We start from the raw sequence: 25,052 nt of genomic DNA on the forward strand, positions 1-25,052 counted from the left end.
AAGTTATAAACCATTCGTTTCTGATTTGGTTTCGAATCTACATGTTTGTAGACACCTCATTTTGTTCTTTCCCCCGGAGGTTTCTTGTGATGATGATAAGCTTCCTTTAAAGCGCAGAGTCAATGTATCTGTAGATATAGCACAAATATAAACTTCCTGAATCCGTCCACTGATCTTTTAAACCTCTACTAGAGCCAAAACTAGAGCCTCAGAGCCCTCCAAGATTCCTTAGAAATGCTAGTCTTGACCCAAAACTCTTTGGAACCAGCTTGGCCCAACACACAACTAGCCCAAATAGCCTAAACCTCTCTTATCGACACCCAGACTAAGGTTGACATTGAAAAACCCCAAGTTGACATTGGCCCTACCTTCCATCGACATTGACCCACTCCCTTTGACTGTTGAACAATGCTTTTTTATTATCTCACATCGTTATTCAGACTATTCATGCCCACACCCAAAAGTACCCCCATCAATGTCGACATTTGTTCATCGACAACAGCTCGATGTCGACCTATCCCCTCTTTGATATCGACCCAACCCCAGTTCAATGTCAATCTTGTACAAATCCAAGAAACCCAAACTTGCTAAGTTTAGCTCCAATTTCATTTCCTTTCACGCCCAAGCCTATACTTGGCAACATGGATGTGTATTTTGTCTCTCTTAGGTCCCAAATAACTCCTTCATTGGAAATAAACCACTTTCTCACACCCATTGGCCATAACTTTCACTATACACCTATCATCGATGCAAAGACATCCATTCTGATGCCTCACAAACGATCTGGATCAAACCCAGCATCTTAGCACGAATTTGGGAGTGCACACACCCCTCTACATCTATAAATACACCCTCTATCATATTGAGAAGGGATACATGATGATAACTCTTGGAGCCCTAACTTTGGTTCCTCACTGAATGCTTGAATTTTTGCTCAAGTCTTTGGCTTAGAAATACCCCCTTTGGTGATTTCTGAGTCCAACGACGAAGTGTTGTCCAAAAGAGCGACAAAGAAGCCTGGACTATTGGCCATATTATCTCTGCACATCATTCCCTTAAGTCACAAAATGGAAGCCTCCACTTCTACTCAAGTTTAAGCTACTTTCAACTAGGTAAATCCTTTTTACTTGTCTTTTCGCCTGATTTATCGTTTGTCTTATTTCTCTTCTTATACCCACTTTGTATCTCTTTTGAGGTGTGTAATCCCATCTACCTAGATGATGATCACACAAGCCCTTGTTGTCTTCTACCTTTCACTTTTATGTTCTCTTGCATTTATAATCCCCATCACCTATAGTCTAAGACTCCCCCTACTTGCACACACTTAATGGGTCCTTCATGTGATTGCATGTCCCCACATCCCATTTTCAAACACTCTCTTTTCCAGTTTAGGTTTTGCATGCTTGTATACTATGATGTTTTGATATTGGTTAATCCATCTCTCACACATATTCATGCTTCATATGTCATATTACGCCTTTGTGTTTCTCCATGTTCCTATGTCTTGTCTTGATATACTTCATGCATGTATATAGACTAGGTCTTAGTCTTTCTATTGTATTTCAACACCCCTTGTATTTTTATCTTGTATTCATCATTGTCTGTCTACATCTAGTTTTGTCTTACTATCTTTACCATTTGTATGATTCAAATGTCGGTGATTATTATTCTCTTTGCTTTCACGAATACTAGCCCTTACCATGCAACCAAGTTTTAGGTATGTTTCTTCACCTTTCTCTTGTTTTTTAGATTTTATCCTTTCTCATACTTCATATTTTACCCAAAAACATGTTATACCATTGCCTAGCCAAGTAATAGAAAGACAGGTAAGTCCGAGCGGACTAGTTGCCTAATACCTTTCCCGGACCATAACTTGACTTGTTCCCAAATCAATGAACCGATCAGTCCCCAAAGGGCGTTACGTGAGAGTTATTACATTTATACTTTGGGTCTTAGACCCTTCTCTAGGTGGCAACTCCAACATTCAATTCACCTCTCTTCTCCCCCAAAGAAGGATGAGATGGAAGACACGTGGCAATCCCCGTCATGTCATTGTCCTCACAGTGGCGACTCCGCTGGAAACTTAACTTTTACTTGTGTAAAATAGGTCAGTTTTTAATGTCCTTGCCATATATGTTGTACTGTTTTAACATGTTTTTTCTTTTAATGAGTGCTTTTGGATGCTAGCTTTGGTGAACTAACATGTACATCCGCATACACTATCATACACCATTGATAATGCCAACTACACATAGTTTAACCCCAAATTTATACCTTATGGCATAACCCTAGGCCCGGTGTTTAGATATGCGGCTTACCCTTTGTGAAACCACAACTCTTAGCACAATGCTTTTGGATATGTAAAAGAGGCTTGTGTCGTTGTACCACTTGATCATCTTACTCGTAGGAGTGGTGAGAGGTATATAGACACATCTTACTAATAGACCCTATTTTGTCCTAATAATCCATTGGAATTATGGGTCCCAACTCTAAAGGAGAAATATTTTCGTAATTCCTCTATCATTGAAGCCCCTTTGCCTAAGAATCTCAAGATTTTGGGGAAATATCTTGAGCATGGTATCCCTACTCTTTTTCTTTTTCATTTTCTTTTTTGCAGGCAAGTGAAATCTGTTTGCAACTTGGTCCAAATTACTCCAAAATAAGTTGTGCGTGCTCAACGCTTCTAAATTCAGAATTTTCATCTCCCAAAATGGAAATCAACATCCCTACAACAGAAAACCCCAAACTAGAGAGAAAAATACTAATAACAAAGCAAAACAAAACACAAAAGTAATATCACTGCGATTAACAGTAGCGACGAAGGGAGAGGGTGTAGTTCCTCGTCCAGGTTGCCCTTCGAGATGGGCGCGCCTTGTGGTGCAAGTGTCCTTTTCCATTGAGAGTTGAGACCCTTGTACTTCTTTCCAGCAGAAGTGCGCCCACAAAGCTCTCTGTGCTTATGCACCGGCTTGCATATCCAGTTGATTCTTGGTTCACTGCTTATTGCATTGTGAGTAGCATCCACAAGGATTACCTCATAATATTTATAAGTTGAATCCTCATTAATCTTGTAGGAGTTGAGGACCTTCAATCCACCCAATTTGCGACAAGCACGCTCTTCTGCAATCGACCGCTTGTTTCGTTGAAACTTCAACTGGGTAATACCCTGGTTTGTCGGCTTACCATACACAATACTCTAAGGGACAGGCCTCTTGCTACCTCCACACCTAACACGAACACGGTGTACAACATACCCTTGCTTTGCCTCGAAACCCAATCATCGAGCCTTGTCAGGGCGCGTGGGTCGAGTGACCCGGACAATCGATGGGAGCTGATGGTACTCCCAGCATCTAACTCTCTGCAGAAACCTCACATCTCTTTGTTTTTTTCTCCATAGCTCAGAGACTTACTTGTAAGCACTCATGGTGGATCAGAGCACGCAGTCGATAGGTTTTTACGTTGCAGAGGCTTCAATGCAATCCCTACTCAAACATATGATATGCTAGCATATTGATAATGGGAATATTGTTAAAATGTGGACTCTGGACTGCCCCATGGATCCCTCATCTGCCCTCCTCAATTCCCCTTTCCATTGCCACAGGAACCTACCACTCATTTCTTCTCTTCCTCTTCTCCTCCCCCCCCCCCCCCCCAAAAAAAAAAAAACAGTTGCATCTTTTTTGGCTAAAGGAGGAGATACCACTCCATCCTTCTTTGTGGAATATCATTTGGAAACTAAAGATTCATCCTAGATTTAAATTATTTCTATGGTCTCCAAACTAAGTGCTACCTTAATAGACTATTCTCGATTGACACTAAGTGTGTGTTGTGCAATGAAACTGATAATCCTTTTGGCACTTGTTTTTTGAATGTTCTTTCTCACGTATTGTTTGGTATGGATGTAATGTTGGTCTTAGAATCTCTGCTCTATCTACTCCATCATGGTCTTCTTTTCTAGATGTTTTATTTGTCTTCTTCGCAATCTGATACGCTACATTTCTTTTCTTTTCAGATCTGTCTTTTGTTTTATATTATATTTGGTCGGAACGGAATCGAGTTTTACATGACCAGGACAAGCCCAAACCCTATCGAGTTCTCTCTAATATAAAGACCTGGGCGTCTACCTCACCCCATACCCAATCTCATACATTTCTTCCCAATCCCCCAGTTCGGGTATGTTAGTTAACAACCCCCCGACTTCAACTACTTCAAGTCTTCTTCCTCTCAATGAAATGCACTCACCAGGAGGTCACACATTACTGCTACTTGATGGGAGTTTAAAGCAAGACACTAACGAATGTGGATGGCCCTCCAAACTCTATCTCAATTCAGATATATTTGTTTTTTCATTTGATTATGGCATTGTAGATACCGCAGATGAAGCAAAAGGCAAAGGCAATCAAACAGGGCATACTATCAGCCAAAAAAAAGGGTCAAACACTTAGCTATGTGGACTGATTCGGAGAATTTGGTTTTTTGATTACAAAAGGAGCACTTCCATTACTGCCCTTGGACACTATTTCACCTGCTACATGACATAATCACTTTATTTTTTCCTCGGGAAGCAGTGAAGTAAAATAATGGTCACAATTCTGACCATGGAGATGTAAAATAATAGTAACAAACTGACCCCACATAGGCAAATACCAAAACCTAAAACCACGATCAAAATACCCAGACCACAGTTATAAGAAACACAAGTTGTGTTCACTAGCAGGGTGGTAGAACGATATTTGCAGTGAAACTATATTAACGATTTGTTTTTCATTCACATCCAAAGGACATGAGAGAATTGTGCATTGAACCAAATCACAAGATCAAGAAAGATTGCAAGAGAACAACAATCTTTATCTACTATTACAAATTTGAAAGGATTAACCTTCAGATAGTTCAGTGAAGCCTGGTGGCCAAAGATCTTGAAGGGATTCATCTTCTGATAGTTCAGGCATGATTTTTTTCTTCTTTCATTTTCACTTGAAAATAACAACCACTGTTAACTTACATCACAGAATGTTAATTTGCGAGAAAAGGTGTCCACCATGTTTTCATGCACCACTCGCATACAAACGGGTCCATTCCTTAGCTGCAAGATTCCAAGCAACAAAACAGTAAGAAAAAGGCCACAAGCATTAGAGGTCTAGTTGTATATTCTAAATAGATAAGAGTTTCTTATTTTTTTTTAAAAAAAGATAAGATTCAGGAAAAACATTTTACTCCACTGTAAGGAGTATCTTCAGCAATTCCAATGGCAACTGCATGTATTTAATTTCTTTTAGCCAAAATGGCTTTGAGAATTAACTTGTCCTAAAGTCTGGTCAATGATGTATTGATGAACACACTTGAATCTTGAAATCCGAATTAAAAGGCCCACAACTTAATTTCAAAATGAACCATCAAACACCTCATGTAGAGGATTCAAGCCACCATTCACCTTGGGACCAAATAAATGCGGTTCTGGATAATATTTAAAGATATAAGTTTTGAAATAAATTATAGTCAGTACCTGTTTCAACAGCCTCGGCCTCATTCGTCTTCCAATGCTTTGCAATGTTTTCCGAAAGAGGATCATCTGGGTTTGGAGCACTCAGAAGTGCCTGAATGCTGATTCATAGAACATGATAATTGTATTATATTAGCATCCTCAAAGCAGTATGAAACAAATGCTTATAACAGGATTTTATAAGTAGTACTTAAATGTTTCAACATTTTTTAAAAAAATTTTCCAGATAAACAAATGCTTATAACAGGATTTTATTAATCATCTATTCATGTTATCCATCAAAGTTGGAAGCCATTTTTATCTATGGAAGCACAATTTTCACCTCAGCAATACCGTCCGGATCTGGAGAGCTGGACTCCATTTGTCTTTGAGTATATCAAGGCATATCCTTCCAAGCTGCATAAGCGGATAAATTCCAATGAGATGCAAGAAACATTCTCCAGATCAAAAGAAGAGACAAAAGGAAGAGGGATTTCTTACCTTGTCAATGTTAGGATGGTATATTTTGGTCAGGAAACGAACCTGTTAGAAGGATAATCAATGAAGGTCAAGTACATGTGTAAAATCCGTTTTCCAAATAAGACTGAAAGAAGAGACATGCCTACAAGGCAAATTGAAAATGTTTTCGCTTTTCCATATTTGAATAGTTTTGTGGATAATCTAATGAGGTTGAATCATCATATATAGGCACAGATGGAGACAATGTTGACTTGTTGACTGTGCATCAGCAAGCTATAAATGGAATAATTTGAAACCATAATTAGATTTTGGATGGATGAGCTATAACACTGGACCAAGTATGATGAGGTAAATCCAGTGCACATTGTGTAGTAAACTGGCAACTGAAGTAGAACCACATGACAAGGAGCATGCAAGATTTGCTTATCAAACATCCATTTTTCTGGCACCAAATACCTAATTGGTAGTGCCAAGTTTTTAAATTTTTTTTTTAAATAGGGCTAACAAAATAGTATGCTTTGGACAATAAAGTCAAAAATCAGAACTGCTAGCACACAGAAATCCGATTACTATGTAACATAGTGCCATTTGGTATAATTAAATGCCATGGTTTCAAACATAAATGATCATGAAACATGGTGAAGGACCCAAATCCAGAATACAACAAAACTAGTAGATATTAGACTGCAATAGGTTGTCTAGAAAAAATAAAGTTTTCTGACGGAGACATCAGAATGGAACCTGCAATCGAACACCAATTCAGGAAACCAGATCCGATCCTGGGTTCCAAAACCCTTCTGGGATCGCTGTGGGCCCACAAGAATACTAAAATCTCAAATTAAAGTCAGTGGAAAAATCTGTAAATTCTGGACAATCCAGCACCTTAAGAATAAACACCCAATGAAAAGGACCAACTTGTAAATATAACTTTAGAAGAGGGGGGGGCTTTTCTGGAATTATAAGTAGGAGTGGGATGAAAGCAGAATCACTTTTGCAAACTAAGGATTTTCACGTAATTAAGGACGATTCTATCTTTTTTTGTAATTCAGAGAAGTAGGTCATACCCTACCTCAAGAAATCAGTAAACCAGAGATAAACCCATATGGAATTTGGCTGATAGAACTCATCCACAAGAAATCCAATCGGACTGAAAGTTCGGGGTTTGAATCCCAGATCTAAACCCCCATGAATCCACCTGAATATCACCCGTAAGATGAACCAAGGAATCAAGTTTAAGTTAATGAAGTCGTATCTGGTGGAAGACAGAATCAGATCTGATTTCAGTGCTTGAATATCTCAGCTCAAGAAATATTACGACTGCAGTCTGTGCAACCTGAGCCGCCTTATGGTGGGAAAGAACACCCTCAAATCTCAATCCAATCCGAGAGATCTAAATTGAGTTATGATGATTTTTCTGCAGCCATTCCAGTGGTAACAGAAAAGTAACAAGTAACCAAACACAAGGAATAATTGAAGAGAATAAGAGGAAGAATATGGAATAAGCAAGGGTAACGAAGAAACTTAACTTGAGAAAGGAGAACCAGAAAGAACGAGGAAAAGGAGAGAATTGGGACAGCACCACAGCTGCAACACCTGAGATTTCTTTTAATAATAAAAAAATAAAAATAAAACTGAACTACGGACGCTGGATACATGATAGTATATAAAGACCCAAAACAATCCTATTCCTATCTTGAAACCAAACTAAAAATGGAGTTCAAACTAACTTGGACTCCTACTGCTACTAAACAAGAATAAAATAAGGAATACAAATTAATAAAAATAACTCCAATAAAAAAAATATCCCTAATTATCCTTGCACATAACTGCATCAGCTCTCCCTTTTTTAAAAGAATCCGACTCTGTCGAATTAGGTCGCAAACCCAAAATGCCATTATAGTTATCTTGATCCAAGGGTGGCACGTATCTCAGGGAAGACGGTCAAACTGGAACTCCGTGAGTGGGAAGGAGAGAGTGACTTATAACTGGAGACAGCTGCTGACAAGACATATCTGATAATGCATGTGGCAACATCAAGTACGTACGACCTCATTGCTTAACTTTGATCATAAAGAATACATACTGTGCGAATGGGATGAGTAGGCAAAGCATATGGTACTACAATGGCCCAAATGCAGGTGTACCCAAGCTACTGCATTGGCCTCTCCTCAAGCTGTAGGTCCAAAACCTCACATATGAATCTTTTTGAAGAGCTGCTTCTATGGTTGGTTGAGTGCTCGAACAAAATCAATATAGATAAAATTTGCTTTCGCCCCAGTATCAACGACCGTATGAACATCTGTAAAACCATCACCATGCAGAAGAATACCCTTTTGTCTGAAGAGGATAGCTTTCTCAACTAGCCTAATTGAGAATGATGCAAAACTAGCATGGTGAACTTCAATCTCATCATCATGACCATCATTGGGGTCATTATCTGGATCAGAAGGAAGAAGCTCAGGAATAGTCACATCCTTCTTATTCATATTGGCCAACAACTAGTCAACCATAAGCAGAGGATGGGTATTGTTGGGACACTTACTGGGTGGAGGCATATGATACTCTTCAACCACTCACTGCCTCTTATAACCTCTGACTTGCTTTCTTCCAATCTACAGGGTTCAGGCTTCTTTTCTTCGATAAGGGGTGGAGGTCTATAAGCTAAAGAATTTTTTAGTATGTTCTTCAAATAACTGTACTTCTTTACCTATCTTGGCATAGGCATCTGCCACATCAACGGACCTGAAATCACCATTGGCCAGCTCAAGTCGAATCTCGGTATTCATCCTTTTTTCTGGTCTATCTCCTGAAGTTGGCACCTAGAAAGTAATTTGTAGAATTCTATCATGTAGGTATCTACAGGCTTCTTTGCTAAAATTTAACCAGTTTGTGAAATAACATCTTCTCATAATTAGGAGGGACGGACTTTCTAGTTCAGAATTTGTTTCATGGCCTCCCAATTAGTAACATTTCCAAGTTGCCTAATAAGCCTTGAATGTAATATGTCCCCACCATGAACATGCATATCCAATAAACTTGCTGAGGATAAGCTCACATGTCTCATTCGGAAAGGACTTCTAATCGAATATCCATTCAGACTTAGCAAGCCAATAAAGGAAATCCTCCGGTCCCTTTTCACCACTGAACTCTGAAATCTCAACCTTGATTCCATACACCCTGTAGGAAAATTGTCGTGTGACATCTTGGGGAATAGTTGGATCGGGTTGTTGCCTCTAAGATGTATCTTCGATCTGTAAGATACCAAATTGAACTAGTGTAGACTGTCCAATTTCTTCTTGTTCGTCAGTCCTTTCATGAAGGCATGAAACTCTGTAAAGAGGCTTTGTGTTTCTTTCATGAATTTATCAAGTTTAGCCTCAGTCTTCTACTGACTCTCAGCCAGTTCCCAATATAACTTGTGCAACTTGGGATTGGTGAGAGAGAGCGGACCTAGACGCAATAGTAAGGTTGCTCCATTGCGGCCTAGTGGTCAATAGTTCGAGACGAGAAACAGGCTCCCTGTGAAGTGGGGGTAAGGTTGGGTACATTATGACCCTCTCTAGACCCCGTAGTGATGGAAGCGTCATGCACTGGGTACGCCCCCTAACTCGGGATTGGTGATGTAAGATTGCCCTGTCATGGTTAGTAACTGTCAAAAAATTTGGCTCTAATACCAAATGATGTGGTCCTAGGTTCTGAAACTCTTAAATGGGATTGCTACGAGCCCACAAGAAAACTAAATAACTCAAATTAAAGTCATAGTGGGCAAGCTGTAAATTCTGGACAATTCAGCACCTTAAGAGTTGGTATCTAATGAAAAGGACCAAGTTGTAAATAGACCTTTGAAAGAGGGGCTTTTCTGGAATTATAAGTAGGAATGGGATGAAAGCGAAACCACTTCTGTAAAATAAGGGCTTTCAGTAATTTAAGACAATTCTGTCCTTATATGTAATTCAGGGAAATAGGTTATCCCCTACTTCACGAAACCAGTAAACTAGCGATAAACCCATATGGAATTTGGTTGATAGAACTCACCCACAAGAAATCAAACCGGACTGAAAGTTCAAGGTTTTATTTTTTTTGAATGAATAAAAAATTCATTACCAAAACCCCAAAGGGGAGAGGGGGGGGAGAGAGCTATACATGCCACAAGCCCTACGAAGGGGGGCTAGGAGACTGAAAAGGAGAGACATCTAATCCTCAGGATACAACAATGTGCATGTTCCTTGGGGAATCGAAATAGGGAACCATGTGGGAGCATATGAAGTTTAGAGCTGACATAAAAAAAGATGGCTTTCCAAATCAGGTCGAATAAACGGAAATTGAAGGTCCATCTTCTGAGATTCCACTCCATCCAAATGTGAGATATAGCAACCCCGAGCACAAGCCTACCAACAATGTCACAGATAAAGCTACCAGAAAAAGTCATATCCAACCAAAGCAATTCCCGAGCGAAGGGTAGGGGTCTCCTACAATGGGGCCAGAGGGAACCAAGGGCTTTTTTCCAGATAGTGGAGGTAAAAGGGCAGGAGAAGAAAAAGGTGATCGATATCCTCAATGTCATTCCAACAAAAAATACATGAGGCGGGAATAGGGATGTTGCAGTGGAGGAGGAAAGCTTGGGTCGAGAGGCAAAGGTTGAAGGTTCTCCAGACGGGTTTTGACAAAATTCCAATCGGATCTGAAGCTAAAAAGACCATTAGAGAAGGGGAGCCAAATAAACTTATCTGCATGAGAGGGGAGGGGAGAGGGGAGAGGGGGGGATGAGGGGGAGAGAGGACCAGACCTAGGAGAGACCGAGGGGGAGGGGAGGGGATGGGGGGGGGGGGATCAAGAACCATTGGAGATGATTGAGGAAAGAGGGGCAGATTTGGGGATTCCAGAAGAGTAGGCCGACCGAGCCAAGTTGTAAAGGACTCCTAGGGGATGCCAGGGATCAAGCTAGACGGAGATGGAGGACCCATCGGCAATTACAGAGGAAGTTGCATTGAGGGCAAAGGGGCGAAGGAGAAGGATTTTAAGCCAGACCCAAGAGGAGTCGGGGGAAAGGGAATGGAGTCATTTTTGAGGTGGTAGGAGTAAACCCAATTGACCCTGATAGAATAATGCCTAGTGGAAATTTTCCATATGAGCTTTAAAGATACCCGCAATATAGAATCACAGATTCTGCGAAGGCCAAGACCTCCTTCAAATTTGGGGAGGCAAATGGAGTTCCAGCTGATTGGGTGGAGGAATTTAGATGCTTCTTTCCTTTTCCAGAGGAAAGCATGGAAGAGGGATTCCATTGCTTTAATGGTAGACTTAGGAAGTCCATAGATGCCACACCAGTACATGGTAGGAGGTAGTCTCCACCTGAATCAAAGATCCCAGAGAGGAAAATTTTGGATTTTAGGAGGTTGATGCAAAGACCAAAGAGTCTCTCAAAGAACTGCGAAGAGGACATAATGGCTGAGATGGAAGAGGGGGAAGCCTTAGAGAAGATCATCAGATCATCAACGAAAGCAAGATGAGTAAGGTTCAGATGTTTACACTTGGGGATGGGGGAGATGAGGAGTTGGTCCATTTTTGCTTGGATACTCCTGGAGAGGACCTCAAGAGCCAAGGAGAAGAAGAAGGGAGAGAGGAGACATCCTTAACGGATTCCAACTTTAGAAGGGAAGAACCCAGCAGGGGGACCGTTGACAATAACTGAGGAGGAGGGGGAAGAGATACATGTATGAATCCATCGAACAAAAGTAGGGAGGAAGGACATCTGGGTCAAAAACATTACAGATGAAGTCCCATCTCAGGGAGTCAAAAGCTGTATGAATGTCAATTTTCATAAGAGTAGCAGGGGAATGGGATTTGCGGTCAAAACCTCGAACAATTTCCGAGCATAGGAGGATATTGTTAACAATACTTATGCCAACAATGAAGGACGATTGGTTCGGGCTGACTAAGGAGGAGATGACAAGTTGAAGTCTGCTGGCCAAAATCTTTGCTATGTACTTGTAGAGAAGATTGCAGAGCAAGATTGGGTCCGAAGTTAGACAAGGAAGAAGCTCCATCTTTTTTAGGGATGAGGCAAAGAAAAGTCTAGTTGATTCGAGAGAGCTGGTTGGGGTTAAGAAGAACTAAGAAGCTACGGATAGCTTTGATGAGGTCTTCTTTAATGAGGTCCCAACTAGCGAAGAAGAATCCCAAACTGAATCCATCAGAGTCCCCGGGGCCCAGTCGGATTTGTGAGAGAGAACAGCTTTGGTGATTTCATCATCAGAGGGGATAACTTGGAGGGAATCAACCAGGGAAGGGGGAACAATTTGTTGATGAGGTCGGAGGGAAGGGGAGAGGGGAGAGGGGAGAGGGAGGAGGGAGGCTGAAGAGGGAGGAGAGCCTCCGACTTAATGTCATGGACAGAGGTAAGCGGGGAGCCATCCCTTGTGAGAAGCAAGTTGATGGAGTTGGAGTTCGAACAGGCTTTCAGAGAGCAATGGAAGTAAGCCGAATTTGAGCCTCCAAGCTCCAACCATTTGATACCAAATTTATGGCGGAGAAAGCTTTCTTGGTGGGAGAGGGAAGAGAGCTCAGCAGATAGCCTCTTCTCCTCCTCAACGAGCATAGGGTTGAGCATATCAACCTGAAGATGGGATTAAACAGGGGAAAGATCGGAGCGGCAAGAGGAAATATGGGAGGAGATATTACCAAAGGAGGTTGAGTTTCAGCTTTTAAGAGCCGCTTTGGTTTGGCGAAGCTTCTTTGCAAAAGCAATGAGGGGCAGGGAGAGACAGTGGACAGGAATGTTTGAAGCTTCATGGATAGTGGGAAGGAAAAGAGAGTGGGAGGTCCACATATCAAAGAATTTTAAGGGTTTTGGACCAAAGGAGGAGTAGGGATGAATGAGAAGATGACAAGGACTACGGTAAGAAATGCCAGAGAGGAGGAAATTGGCATGGGAGTAGAGGAAAAGAGAGCCAGGCTTCATTGATAAGAATGCGGTCAATTTTGCAGGCAGTCCGATCATTGCCAAATCTCCTATTATGCCAAGGGGGGAACCTGACCATCTCAGGTCATTGATACCAAGGTCATCAATGCAATCATTAATAGCATTGATAGAGGGGAGATCGAGGGGACGGCCACCAATTTGAATCTCAGCTCTAAACCCTCATGAATCCACCTGAATATCACCTGTAGGACGAGCTAAGGAATCAAGTCCAAGTCAATAAAATCGTATCTGGTGGAAGACAGAACCAGATCTGATTTCAATGGCTTGAATCTCGCAGTTCAAGCAATATTCCGACTTCAGTCTCTGCAACCTGAGGCGGCTTAGGGTGGGAAAAAACACCCCCAAATCTCTATCCAATCTGTGAGATCTCAATTGATTTATGATCATTTTTCTGCAGCCCAATTGTTCTGGTAGTAACACACAAGTAGCGAGATAACCAAAACAAAAGGAATAGTTGAAGAAAATAAGAGGAATAAGAAGGCAATGGTAACTTAACATGGGAAAGAAAAACCAGGAAGAATGACGAGGAGGAGAGACTTGGGACAGCACCACAGCTGTAATGCTGAGAGGTAAACCTTGATTTCTTCTAATAATCCCAAAAAAACAAAAAAAAAAAAAACTGAACTACGATTGTTACATGATAGTATATAAGACCCAAAAAAATCTTCCTCCTATCCTGTAACCAAACTAAAGATAGAGTTCAAACTAATTTGGGCTTCTACTACTACTAAACAAGAATAAAATAAGGAATACAAATTAACAAAAATAATTCCAATGAAAAGAAGAAGAAAAATAATTCCCTAATTAACCCTACACATAACTGCATCAAAACTTCTTGTCCATTGTTCCCCATCAAAAAATGTTTATGGAAAACCAAACATAAGGAAGCACATGATTCCCTAAATTCAAAGTTTAGGCAGGTCAGGTGACCTACAATTTCATAAGAGAGCTCAGAAGCTGGACTTCATAGTTAAAGCGGAAAAGATAAAAATGAGGCATAATAGCCACTTTGCAAATGTATTTGCAATAGCAGAATATCGTAGAGCACAGTCCCCTTCAAGGCATTTCCCCTTAACAAGTTATCCAACCTATCAAGAGGGTGCTTTCCATTTTCATTTCCATATATTTCGCTTCAACTTGACACCAACCCAAACAAAGGACAGAGTTTCTTCTTTCTTTGTCCTAATAAATTTTTTCATTGTAAATAAACTCTTACAGAACAAGTGACATGACAAGAAAATCTGCTCACTTAATTAGAGATTACCATCAAAATTATAGTTGAGTACAAGGAAATCACATCAGAAGCTTTAAAAATAAAATATCTTGTCCTTTCCCTAGACTAAACTTTATAAGCAAAAACCTAAAAATGAAAAAGTAGGTACTTTGCAGCTTCTCAATGCATTTACATACCAGTTTTTCTTTCTTAATTAAAAGAAAAAAAAAAGAGAAACACATGTTTATAACCCAGATTATCAACTAGAACAGCCATTACAACGGATAGCCTCTGAATAGCCTCAGAATAACACTAATGCACGAACTACTTGAACCTAATATCCAAATTAGAAAACAGATCGCGGATGAAGTTAACTGATTTTATCGTTAAGAAAAGTCATACCTTAGGTGCAGCCATTGGATATTCTTCGGGCAAAAATAATTCCAACTTGAAAACTCCTCCTAAACAGGGTCACCGAGCAAGAAGTGTTTGCATCATATCAGGGATAATTTTTAGGGTACGATGAAATGAAAGGGTGGGGGGGGGGGGGGAGGAGTAATCACTAGATATAAAATATAAAACTGCAGATAATGCAATACCCCACCACCAGTACCACATTTCAATTCCCAAGTATTTAGAAATTCCTCATGCATCAAAATATATCGGTATCGAATAAGCCGACCTACCAGATTCATATCAATGGTGGCAAAGACCAAACTGATCTTACCACTTGGATCTGCCGATTTATGATCCACTGTAATAACAGTGTAAAGTCTTTAGGTGAAAAAAAAAAAGGTTTTCATAATCTTTCGTCTTCTTTCATCTGAAGACCAAAAATACTGATCAGATAATTTCCTGAATCAATGCCTAATATAGGTTCCTTTGATCTTTCTTCTTCCATTTCTTGTTCCTCTCAGAATATTGCCAGGATCAAGATCTGATAGGCCTATCAACACCAATCTGACAGGGATCAGTACAGACATACAATATTGGATCCTGCTCCTGGAATGCTTCTTATACTTCACCCTTTCTCAGTGAAAGATTCTCACCAATATCAAAGAATGTTGAACAGAAACTCGCCAATCATAAAAACAATGTTGAACAGAGCTATATAAAAAGGAATAGATAACAATATTTTTTAATCAAGTATCACTTGTCTAAAGCATAAAAAGGATTTACAAATCTCATCCTACTAAGTGCAACAGCAGAGAGCGGGTTCCCTTAAAGTATATTGAAGGCTCAACAAATCTTTTACTTCTGATGATGGTAAAGAAAATGCCACTCCAGTGCCCAAGTTACCCAAGCCTAAGAGAAGGGGGGAGGGGGACTACGAGTAGAAACAATCATACATTTCAATTTCACCCCTTTGTTTTCACTGATGCAATCCGGGGTTCTAAAAACCCAGTTCGGATCACTTATGGGCCCACCCAAACTAATATCAACTTAATTAAACAAGATAGTGGCAAAACTGTACAAAAGCTGAAGTTTTCAAAGGAGGGTGGCATTTTGGTAATTAAACAGAATCTTCAGACCTACTTAGTAAGGCAAGGGAACAGGAATGAGAAAGGAATAAAATTAAAGGGGAAGAACAAACTTAGAATGAAACCAACTAATGGGTAGAAGCTAGAAGCTGAATTAGATACAAAGAGGGGTAATATTGTAATAAGACTTTAAGAAGCAACCCATGATTTGAGGTTGTCTTCAACCTCTCGACTGGGAACAGGGAAGTGGTAAACCAGCAGGCGCTTCGGTAGATCGAGCTCCTTCACATGGCAATAACCTGATCTAAGATTTCAGGTGCGAAATCTTCACACCCAGATCTCCATTAATCGACTAAAAGGTACACAAAATATTAGCGAAGGGAGTTGATGGGTGAGGCGAAGGGAGTTGATGGGTGAGGCAGGGGCACCAGGGTCTGAATCGCTATATGGGTGCAACCTAACCCCTGAAGTTTCGGACCTTTCTGAGTCGTATCAAGGAAATTCCAGTGGATTCAACCAGATCCAAAGAGCACTGACAATACAGAAACCAGAGGAGGGTAACAGCAATAATATCAGGTGCGAAAGATAATAATGTAAGGTTAAGTCAGAAGACCTAAGGCAGGATCTCAGCAAGAAATCTTCAAGACAAATCGCAAGCTCTGTTTGAGTATTCTATCGATCAGCAGGTTAAGCAGCATTCACTAATCTGACAAAATTCCTGTAGAATGGTTCCCTTTGATTGGTCTTTGATAGATCAATAATTTCCAGAATAGAATACCAATACAGAATTCAATAGAAAATAAGAGAAATAGAAGACAGAAGGTAGAAGAAGATGGATAAATAGGATTGAGTCTCCCACTCTCTTCTGGGTTTCTCACCCACTCATAGGTATAGGCATCTCACCCTCCCCATTGCATCTCACAGCATAACATGGTTTCAAACAAAAGCTCTCTTGTTTTTTTTTCCCGATTCGTTGGCTATAAAATCCAACCACATCCTTGTATTTCTAAGTTTGAAAATCGATTACAGCATTATAGACTTTCCTAATTAAAAACAATTACAAAGCAACCCCATCCAATTAGTTAATAAAGAATCCTATAGAAAAGGAAACAATCAAACTACCAATAAATAACCTATAAAAATAAACTAATCTCTAGCTAATAAACCTCCCACACAAGATATAAAAAAACTTCCTAAAATCTAGGACTAATAATCTTCAATCTTCTCCGAGCTAGCCGGCCACGGGCCCCACACCATCTGGTCAATATCTCCTCCTTAACCAACAAGAAAATCTGGGAAATATCTCTATTGAAAATGTAGCAGAATGGGCTGGCATAGGCTACTCGATATGGGTTTCAATAAACCCAGATTTGGGCAGATACAGCCCTGCCTTGGCCCAACCGAGAGTCCTTGCTGCATCAGAGAACCAGGAAGAAGGAAGAAGGAAAAAGGAAAAAAAGAACAGGGGATACGAACGACAGAATTACTAAGGAGAACACCAAACATGATGAGAAGAAATCAGATCGGAATCGAAAAGAGAATGGGCGAGAAGGAGAGGGATCCTGATGCGGAACCCAGGTCAAAATACCCTATTGGGTTTGCTACGAGGCCACCCAATAAACAAATAGCCCAAATCGAGGATGGAGTGGCAGAATTGTAAACAACAACAAACTCAGCCTTATCCCAACTTAATGGGGTCGGCTACATGGATCCAAACAAAACAAAGTAGAGAAAACTGATGTGTAATACAAAAAAAAAAATAAAAGGGAGGATGAGGAGAGGGGAAAAGAGGGATGGAAATGAGATGTGAAATGAAAAATGGATATTTGACAAACGAGAGGTAGAAAATAAACGGAAAAGTGAAAGATGAAAGATAGAAGACAAAAGATAAAAGTAAGAGGAAAGAAGCACAGCCCAACAAGTCAGGAGAATCTCATCTAAATGGGAATTGTAAATAGTTTAAAAATTAAAATTAACAAGAGAATGGAAATGGGTTGAGGACACAAAAGAAATTAAATTTTAAACGGGGTTATTTCTGGAATCAAAAAATAACTTTTGGAAAGAATGGGATAACTAAAGAATAGAAGGGTAATTATGTAAATAAGGTCAAAGGGCAAATATATCAAAGGAGGAGTTTTCTTCTTTCTTCTCGATATCAGACCAACAACGGAAGGGCTTCTTCGAAGAGGAAATTTCATCAGAAAAGGCTCAATCAAACTGAAACTTGTGGGCCTGAATCTTGACCAGGAGGCCTCTGAAACCCATATATTCCCCAACCCAAGCAATGACCAAACAATAGATAAATTTATGAGGCACTGACAGAAAAGAGTCTAGGGTTGGGTTGTGTACATGTTGGGCCTTTGATCCCACGGGTTTTCAATGTAATAGACCACTTTTATGGGCCTAAACTATGGGTAATTAGGTTGCATACGCGATTAGTTGTTTTAGTTCCATACTTAGTTTTATTTTGGTGTGTTTGTTCATAAATTGAACCGGTTCAACCAATGGTTCTATTATAATTATTTTAGTAGTTTTCTTTTAAGTATTTAAGTTGGGTTAGATTAGGACTCTGTTTTGAGTCTATTTCAGTTTCTTAGTCAATTTAAGTTACCTAATAGGTTAAAGATTGGGTTAGGCCTTTATTTTTTAGTGTAAGAGTCTATTTTTGAATATTTTATATAAGGTTGTAAAGGGGCAAACATTGAACACGAATTTTGATATTAATGAAAAGCTTTTGCTGCTCTTCTCCTTCATTGAAGATTTTTGTGTGTTTGATCAAGGCTGGTGGGATCGGTGTTTTATCCGATTGACACCTTGCAGTGTGAAGCCCGGGTGGTTCGTTGGTGGGATTGGTGTTTGATCCAATCGACACTCTACGCTGTGAAGCCCAAGTGGTTCCTCTCAAGTTCTACTTTCAAGTTCAAGTTCAAGATCTGTTTTTTTTTTTTTTAAATCAAGTTCAAGTTGAAGATCTGACTTTTATTCAAAAAAGTTTTCTGTCCAAGCTTCTATTTTTATTCAAGTTTCTGCTGCTGCCGATTATCCTCTGCAACTGCAAGTAAGTTTAAGATCTCCTCAACCCCATACTTCTTCTCCCAATCCTCTACAGCCCCAACCCTAAGTTTTCCCCTTTTTATTTTCAATTCCCCACAACCCTAAATCACCCACACATCAATCCAACCATCAACTTTGTTCCAAATTTGGATTGAATCTTCCCCTCCTCAATTGAGAAACTCGATCTGAGTTTGGTCCCCAAACTCCCAGCCAAACCCTATATTCCCTAATTCCCCACTAAACCCCAAAACTTTCCAGCTAATTCCAGCCATCAAAACCTGAAACCCTAACCGGCTGCCATTTAACTCTTCGCACTTCCACTTATCAAACCATCACTGGACCTTCACTGATCGACTCCCCTACACCTGCCTAGCATAACCAACCTTTCAAACCCTAACCTAACCCTAACTCTAACCCTAATTTTGACCTAAAATCATATTCTGCCCCAATCGGACTACCAGTTCATATTAGATCCTGGCGTATTGGCTCCTAGTTGGTCTCCTACCAATCTAGGACTACATTAACTTTGCTCCCTCTCTGATCAATAGGAGGTAAACATTGTCCCAGAGGCCTAGCGGGTGCCAAAGGAATTCAGCGGGGGTGACCAATGACATAATTTGGGTAAGCTAGCATTCTGCTCTACAATGTCTTGTATTTGGCAGGAGAGAGATTTCAGATTATTCCACCACAATACCAAATTGAGGCCTCTCATTCTTCGAGACATAAAAGCTGATGTGTTCCCCTTGGAGGAAAGGAATCCAGGACTACCAGTTATTTGAGAGAAGCATGGGGTGTGCAAATGGTGTGGACTCATCACTAGTGCTCTTGTACTGTTGAGTTGAGACTGTCCTCCTTGGGTCTTGTCCAAGGAAGAGCAGCTTGGTGTCTTGTTTCATAGTTTGCCTTGTAAATTCTCTCTATTGTTCCTTATTTCCTTTTTCCTTAAATAAAGTTGCTATTACCTATCAAAAACAAAAAAAACCACCACTAAGATTCCTAATCAAAAACAACTCCAAAACTTGCTAAATTCTTCCTATGTATCCTACCCAAAATAAAAGATTACATAATACTTTCTCAAATAAAATAAATCTCCCTAAATATCCTACTGAACCAAAACCTGGTTTGGAATTGGTTCCTTGTGGTCTAGGAATCCCAATGAATCAAACCATCCAGCCGAGTATCTGCATCACCCACAATGCAAATCAAACTTAGCAACTCCCTCCTGGACAGCAAATAAAATAATGCATTAGCCAACATATCAACCTAAGAAAACTGGATAGTCATCCTAGATCCCAAAATATTTTTCTTGAAACAGGGAGAGCTTCACTCAACCAATCAACAAAAATAAGGACTTATTTCTACAATAAGCTATTCCTGGCACCACTTTAAGAAATTTTTTCCTGGGTAGCAGCTCTAGAAAAAATTTTGATATTTTACAAATATTACATGTGTTGGCAGAGACTGTTGGCCAGCAACAAATTCAGAACCCTAGGCTCATTCAGGATAGATAAGATATTCCCAGAAGATGCTTTGATGCCCTTCACCATGTTGACATCAATTCAGTTAAGTAGTCATGATGCGGTCCAAGTCCATTGATTGGACTCTGAAGTAGGCCAATATTTGGCCCATATCAATGGTCAAATTCTGTCCATTAATTCCATTCAAGTTCAGTCATATTTGGTTCCTATTCTGCTGTATCGAGCCAGCAGCTGAAGGAGATATTCTCAGATTTCAAGTGGGCCCCATGACAACTGGTGGAGATTGAATTCAAGACCATTGCATGGAGATTTTGGTTTAAGGGATGATGAGCAGTCATATCTCTCTTATTCACTTTCTATTTTGTTAGTCTCTAGTTAGTTACTATTTTCTTAAGTCACTACTTTTGTAACCATGGCTGAGTTAGAAGTTTCATTTAGTAGTTAGGAGTTAGATTTTATTCTTATTTCTATTTTTGAAGATGTAAGCTAGTTTAGGACGTTTTTAGTTTCTTAACTTGTACTCCCCACACAATTGAAATTTCTGAAGTTATAAATAAAAGCAAGGGGCTGTATTCAGCAGCCATCGAATTGAGAAAAAGAAACCTTGGTCCATTGATCATGAGAGCCGTGAGATACAGTAAGGTGAGAGACCTATGACAGAGTGAAATGCACAGAGAAGAGTGGGAGGCTCAACCCATTCTATCCCCCTTCTTCTTCCTTTTTTTCCTCTTCCAATCGATACTCCCTTCCCTCCCCTTTCTCTGTTTAATTTCTGAACTTAACTGATACCAAGTTCTGGAGCTATTGACTGATCCTTGAAGTCCAGAATAAGCCCACACTACTGCTGATACTCCTGCTAGTCAGAGAGCACTGTTTCAGGCCTTGCGGTTCTGTTTTTCCTGGAGTTTACTGCTGCAACTCGAGATCCTGATATCAGCAACCTTTCAACTATCAGAGGTGGGATTTGGAGAACTACTTCAGGCCATCAAGATCTTCACTCAATCTGGGTTTGGGCCTGATCTGGGGCTGGACTGAGAGATATTAAAAGTCACCCAAACCTGTACCTGCGGCTTCCAGATCTGGGAGTTTTCTCACAGACTTTGGTGCTGCTATATCTCTGCAACTAAGGAGGCATTGTTGCTGATATTTTGGGAATATATTACCCCATCTAGGAGACCAATTCGACCTTGCTTGGAGGCACACCTGCTGGCTGGATTGACCCAAATCCACTAAGTTACAAATTTTAGAGTTGAATTTCCATTTTTATGATCCTGCCATATCTCAGTCCTTAGCCATCAACTTGGGCTGATTTTTGGAGGTCTGACCCACACCCATATTCCTTCCATTAGATGGTAACATCCCCCCAATCCCTTGGCCGCTGCTGTGTTAATTGATTACAAGTTTGTTTTCTGAAATTTAAGTCTTTTCTGATGCCTAGTATACCTTTGGGTTGGGATTATTCATTATGTACTGTGCGGCTATTATTGGGTGCTAGAACACCAATATAACCTAGTGTTCTTAGGTCTCAGTTCTAGTTCTGTTACTGATACAATAACAACAACAAACTCAGCTTTATCCCAACTTAATGGGGTCGGCTACATAGATCCAAACAAAACAAAGTAGGGAAAATAGAGTTCTAACCAAAAAAGGGGAAGAAAAAGATGGGAAAAGAGGGATGAGGAAAGAGATGAAAAATGAAAAATAGGAAATAAATAGAAAAATGGAAGATCAAAGATAGTAAGAGAAAAGAGGCACAACCCAATACGTCGGAAGAATCTCAGTTAAATGGGGCTTGCAACATGGGTCCCTGTCCGAGGTCATACTTGATCGGGCGAACTCCCAAGTCCACTTTTATATATTCATTCTGTACTTTATCCTTCCTTGTTTTTCCACACATCCATCTTCACATCCTCATCTCTACTACATAAAGCTTATCAACATGACACTTCTTAACTATCCAACATTCTGCCCCATACATCATGGCCGGTCAAACAACAATCCTATAGAACTTTCCTTTAAGCTTTAAAGGAATACATCGGTCACTCAACACCTCGGACTCACCTCTCCACTTCATCCATCCCACTTTAGTTCTGTTACTGATACAAGTCTGAAATCAGTACCTATGTTTTGTTGTACCTGTGATCCTACTTGGGGTTACTATAGTGAAACCTAGCCTTACGTTAGGCCAAGTCTATGAAGAGTGGAGAATAACTACACATGCCATCAATAGTGGACTTTCGAGAATCTAAAGATAGGGTCTTTAATCTTAGATCAGGCTTAAGCTTGCACAAAATTTGCTGGATTGATGGTTCTTTTCTTGGGATCAAATCCTATGAGGAAAATGAAACTAGAAACATACATGGGTTTTCGTTCTGTATATTTTGTATGAACTTTATAAAAAGGGACATCCTTGACAATACAGAAGTCATAAAAACTTGCACTCTACACATTTCTATACAATGATGGATAGAAATCCATAAAAAAGGGGCATACCCAGAGCACGAAGCTCCCACCATTGCGGGATCTGGGGAGGGTCATTTTGTACGCAGCCTTACCCCTGCTTTCGCAGAGAGACTGTTTCCAGACTTGAACCCATGACCACTTGGTCACAACGGAGCAACCTTACCATTGCACCAAGGCCCACCCAAAATGGATAGAAATCCATATTGCATCTAAAAATACTCTTCACCAATGAATTGCTATGAGAGATTTGTTCCCTTTTTTTTGCAGCAATTACCAGTTTTTTTATGGTTTTTCCATAGCATTCTATATGCATATGCTATTGTAACTGCACATCTTACTTTTTCCATTAAGTGTTTGTTTCGGTGTAAAATTTACATGGTAATATTTTACATGTCGAAGCATTTCCAATGCTTGTTTCTAGGAGAGAAATTATGAAGTAAATTTTTTTTTTCAAAATATGATTGCTCATTATAAGCCTCTATACAAGCACCAACTGTTGGTTCAGCTAATTTATCAAACACGTGGAGTGTATCTTCGATTCTCCCTTAATTAGCATATAGAAGGAAAAGGAGCTACATCTCGCCTAACAACAAGACGTGCCACTTGGAACAACGCCATGTCGATGAGCTCTTGAAAGTAGGTCTTGGATGCCTCTATGTTACTATTCTTTCTGTATCAGTTTCCTCCACCAAACCTTCAGCTACCCTTAACCGAATGACCCTCGTCACTGGAATCCCATCGTCTTTGGGGAAGATACTGAAATATAAGAAGATGATTTAAGAAGTAGATATTTTATATTGCTTTGGCTGTAACGTCATTAAAATATTTGGTAATCAAAGGAAGAAGATAACAATTAAAAAGTGAGATTTTCTTACCTTTTTAACCTACAAAATCAACCAAAATCAGAATCCATCAATTCTGATAAGCCTTACTCCTTTCCTCGTTTATAAAGCCTTGCCCTATTATTTTCGTCTCTCCTCCCTATGCTCTGATCCAGAAGGTTTACACCTTCTTTTTATTCTCTTATTTAAATAATAAATAGCAGTTTCTTCGTGTACAAAAAAAATAACAAATAAAAAATAAAAAATAAAAATCAACCAGTTTATAACCGTTGATACAGAAACACAATTCCTCCTGTTCAGATCAGGCTCCATTTGCTTGGCCAAAAATTAAAATTTTACATTTTCAAAAATTTTACAGATAAATTTAATGTTTTCCAGATAATGTATGGCAAACAACAAACAAAGCAAGTAATCGTAAAGATACATGGTACATGGTTTCCTAGTGAAACTATCTGCTCCTTAGTCATCAGAATTTGTTTGGAGAAGGAATTTTATCTAACTTCATTTCAAAACTCTCACGACTTCAGAAGTTCAATTCCAGAGACAGTTATGTAATCAAACAACTTAGAGTCACGTAACAAGGAAAACATACATAGCAGATGAACTCTCGTTAAACATACATATCTGATAAACATTTCCACTCGGTCATAAACGTTAAATATGCAATTAGTCCAAAAAGACCATTTCCCTGCGGTTACCTTCATAAGGGGACTGTGTAGGGCCAAGAATCATAACGTTGAAATACCGCATGTTATCTTCTGATGGAGACGCACTGATTCCAGGGGCTGCTCAAACAGATCAAAAAGAACTCAATTGGATAGAATTTTCCCAAAATTAGCTATTTACTCACTAAATGTCTCAAGCCAACGATATTATAACGTCCATATCTATACAAATTAGTACCTGAGATGGGATGATGGGAGGGGGAGTGAATAAAGAGCTAACAAATCCAAAACAATAAATTCAAATGGAGAAATAATACATCCGAAAAATACATAAAAAGATAATCAAAACCGTAAACTTATTACAAATTTTCAGATTGCAGACCAACTAAAGCACAAACAAAAACAAGCCACCTAGAAATGAACAGATACTATGAGAAGATGATGGCTAAAAGGAAGATGGAGAGAAAGAGCAGAAGTGAAAGAAACACACCTGGTTCGCTGAGGAGCCGCTGCGTCTCCTGTTCAATCGCCAAAAAAAAGTACTTAACAATCAAAACGCAGGATCACAAACCCTAAACTCAAAAAATTAAATTGACGAAAAATAACCCAAAACGCAAGGTTGTCGACGAAAAGTACAAATGGGAAAAATCATGAAACGGTCCTTGTATGAAAATTTTCTGAAATCAACACAACACCCCACAATGACTGCGATCAAAGAAATTAGAAGAGGGATCGAGACTTGCCTTGATAATCCTTCTTGGTAGATTGCTGTTCGCCATTAAAGTACAAAATTCAGAGAAAGCAAAGAGCGGAGAGAGATACAGAGAGTCGAGTCGAGTCGAGAGAAGAGTCAGACTCAAACCTCTCTCACAAGAAAGAAAAAACAGAGACTCGTCCAATTATTCGAGGGGTTTT

The 25,052-nt window shown here is 39.7% G+C and overlaps 1 protein-coding gene and 1 pseudogene across 1 annotated transcript; both read right to left on the bottom strand.

The window, feature by feature from the left end:
• Positions 1-2,772: 2,772 nt before the first annotated feature.
• LOC122639471 lies at positions 2,773-3,424 on the bottom strand (annotated as a pseudogene).
• Positions 3,425-4,784: 1,360 nt separating this feature from the next.
• Positions 4,785-25,052, bottom strand: LOC122640791 (ubiquitin-conjugating enzyme E2 36). The gene is made up of 8 exons (XM_043834038.1): positions 24,881-25,052; positions 24,628-24,655; positions 24,171-24,257; positions 14,557-14,615; positions 5,981-6,022; positions 5,823-5,896; positions 5,504-5,601; positions 4,785-5,083 (listed from the first exon to the last, which is right to left on the bottom strand). The coding sequence occupies exons 1-8, from the start codon at positions 24,914-24,916 to the stop codon at positions 5,046-5,048; spliced, it is 462 nt and encodes a 153-aa protein (XP_043689973.1). The 5' UTR covers positions 24,917-25,052; the 3' UTR covers positions 4,785-5,045.

Source organism: Telopea speciosissima, chromosome 9 (genome assembly GCF_018873765.1).
Source record: "Telopea speciosissima isolate NSW1024214 ecotype Mountain lineage chromosome 9, Tspe_v1, whole genome shotgun sequence".
Lineage (NCBI taxonomy): Eukaryota > Viridiplantae > Streptophyta > Magnoliopsida > Proteales > Proteaceae > Telopea > Telopea speciosissima.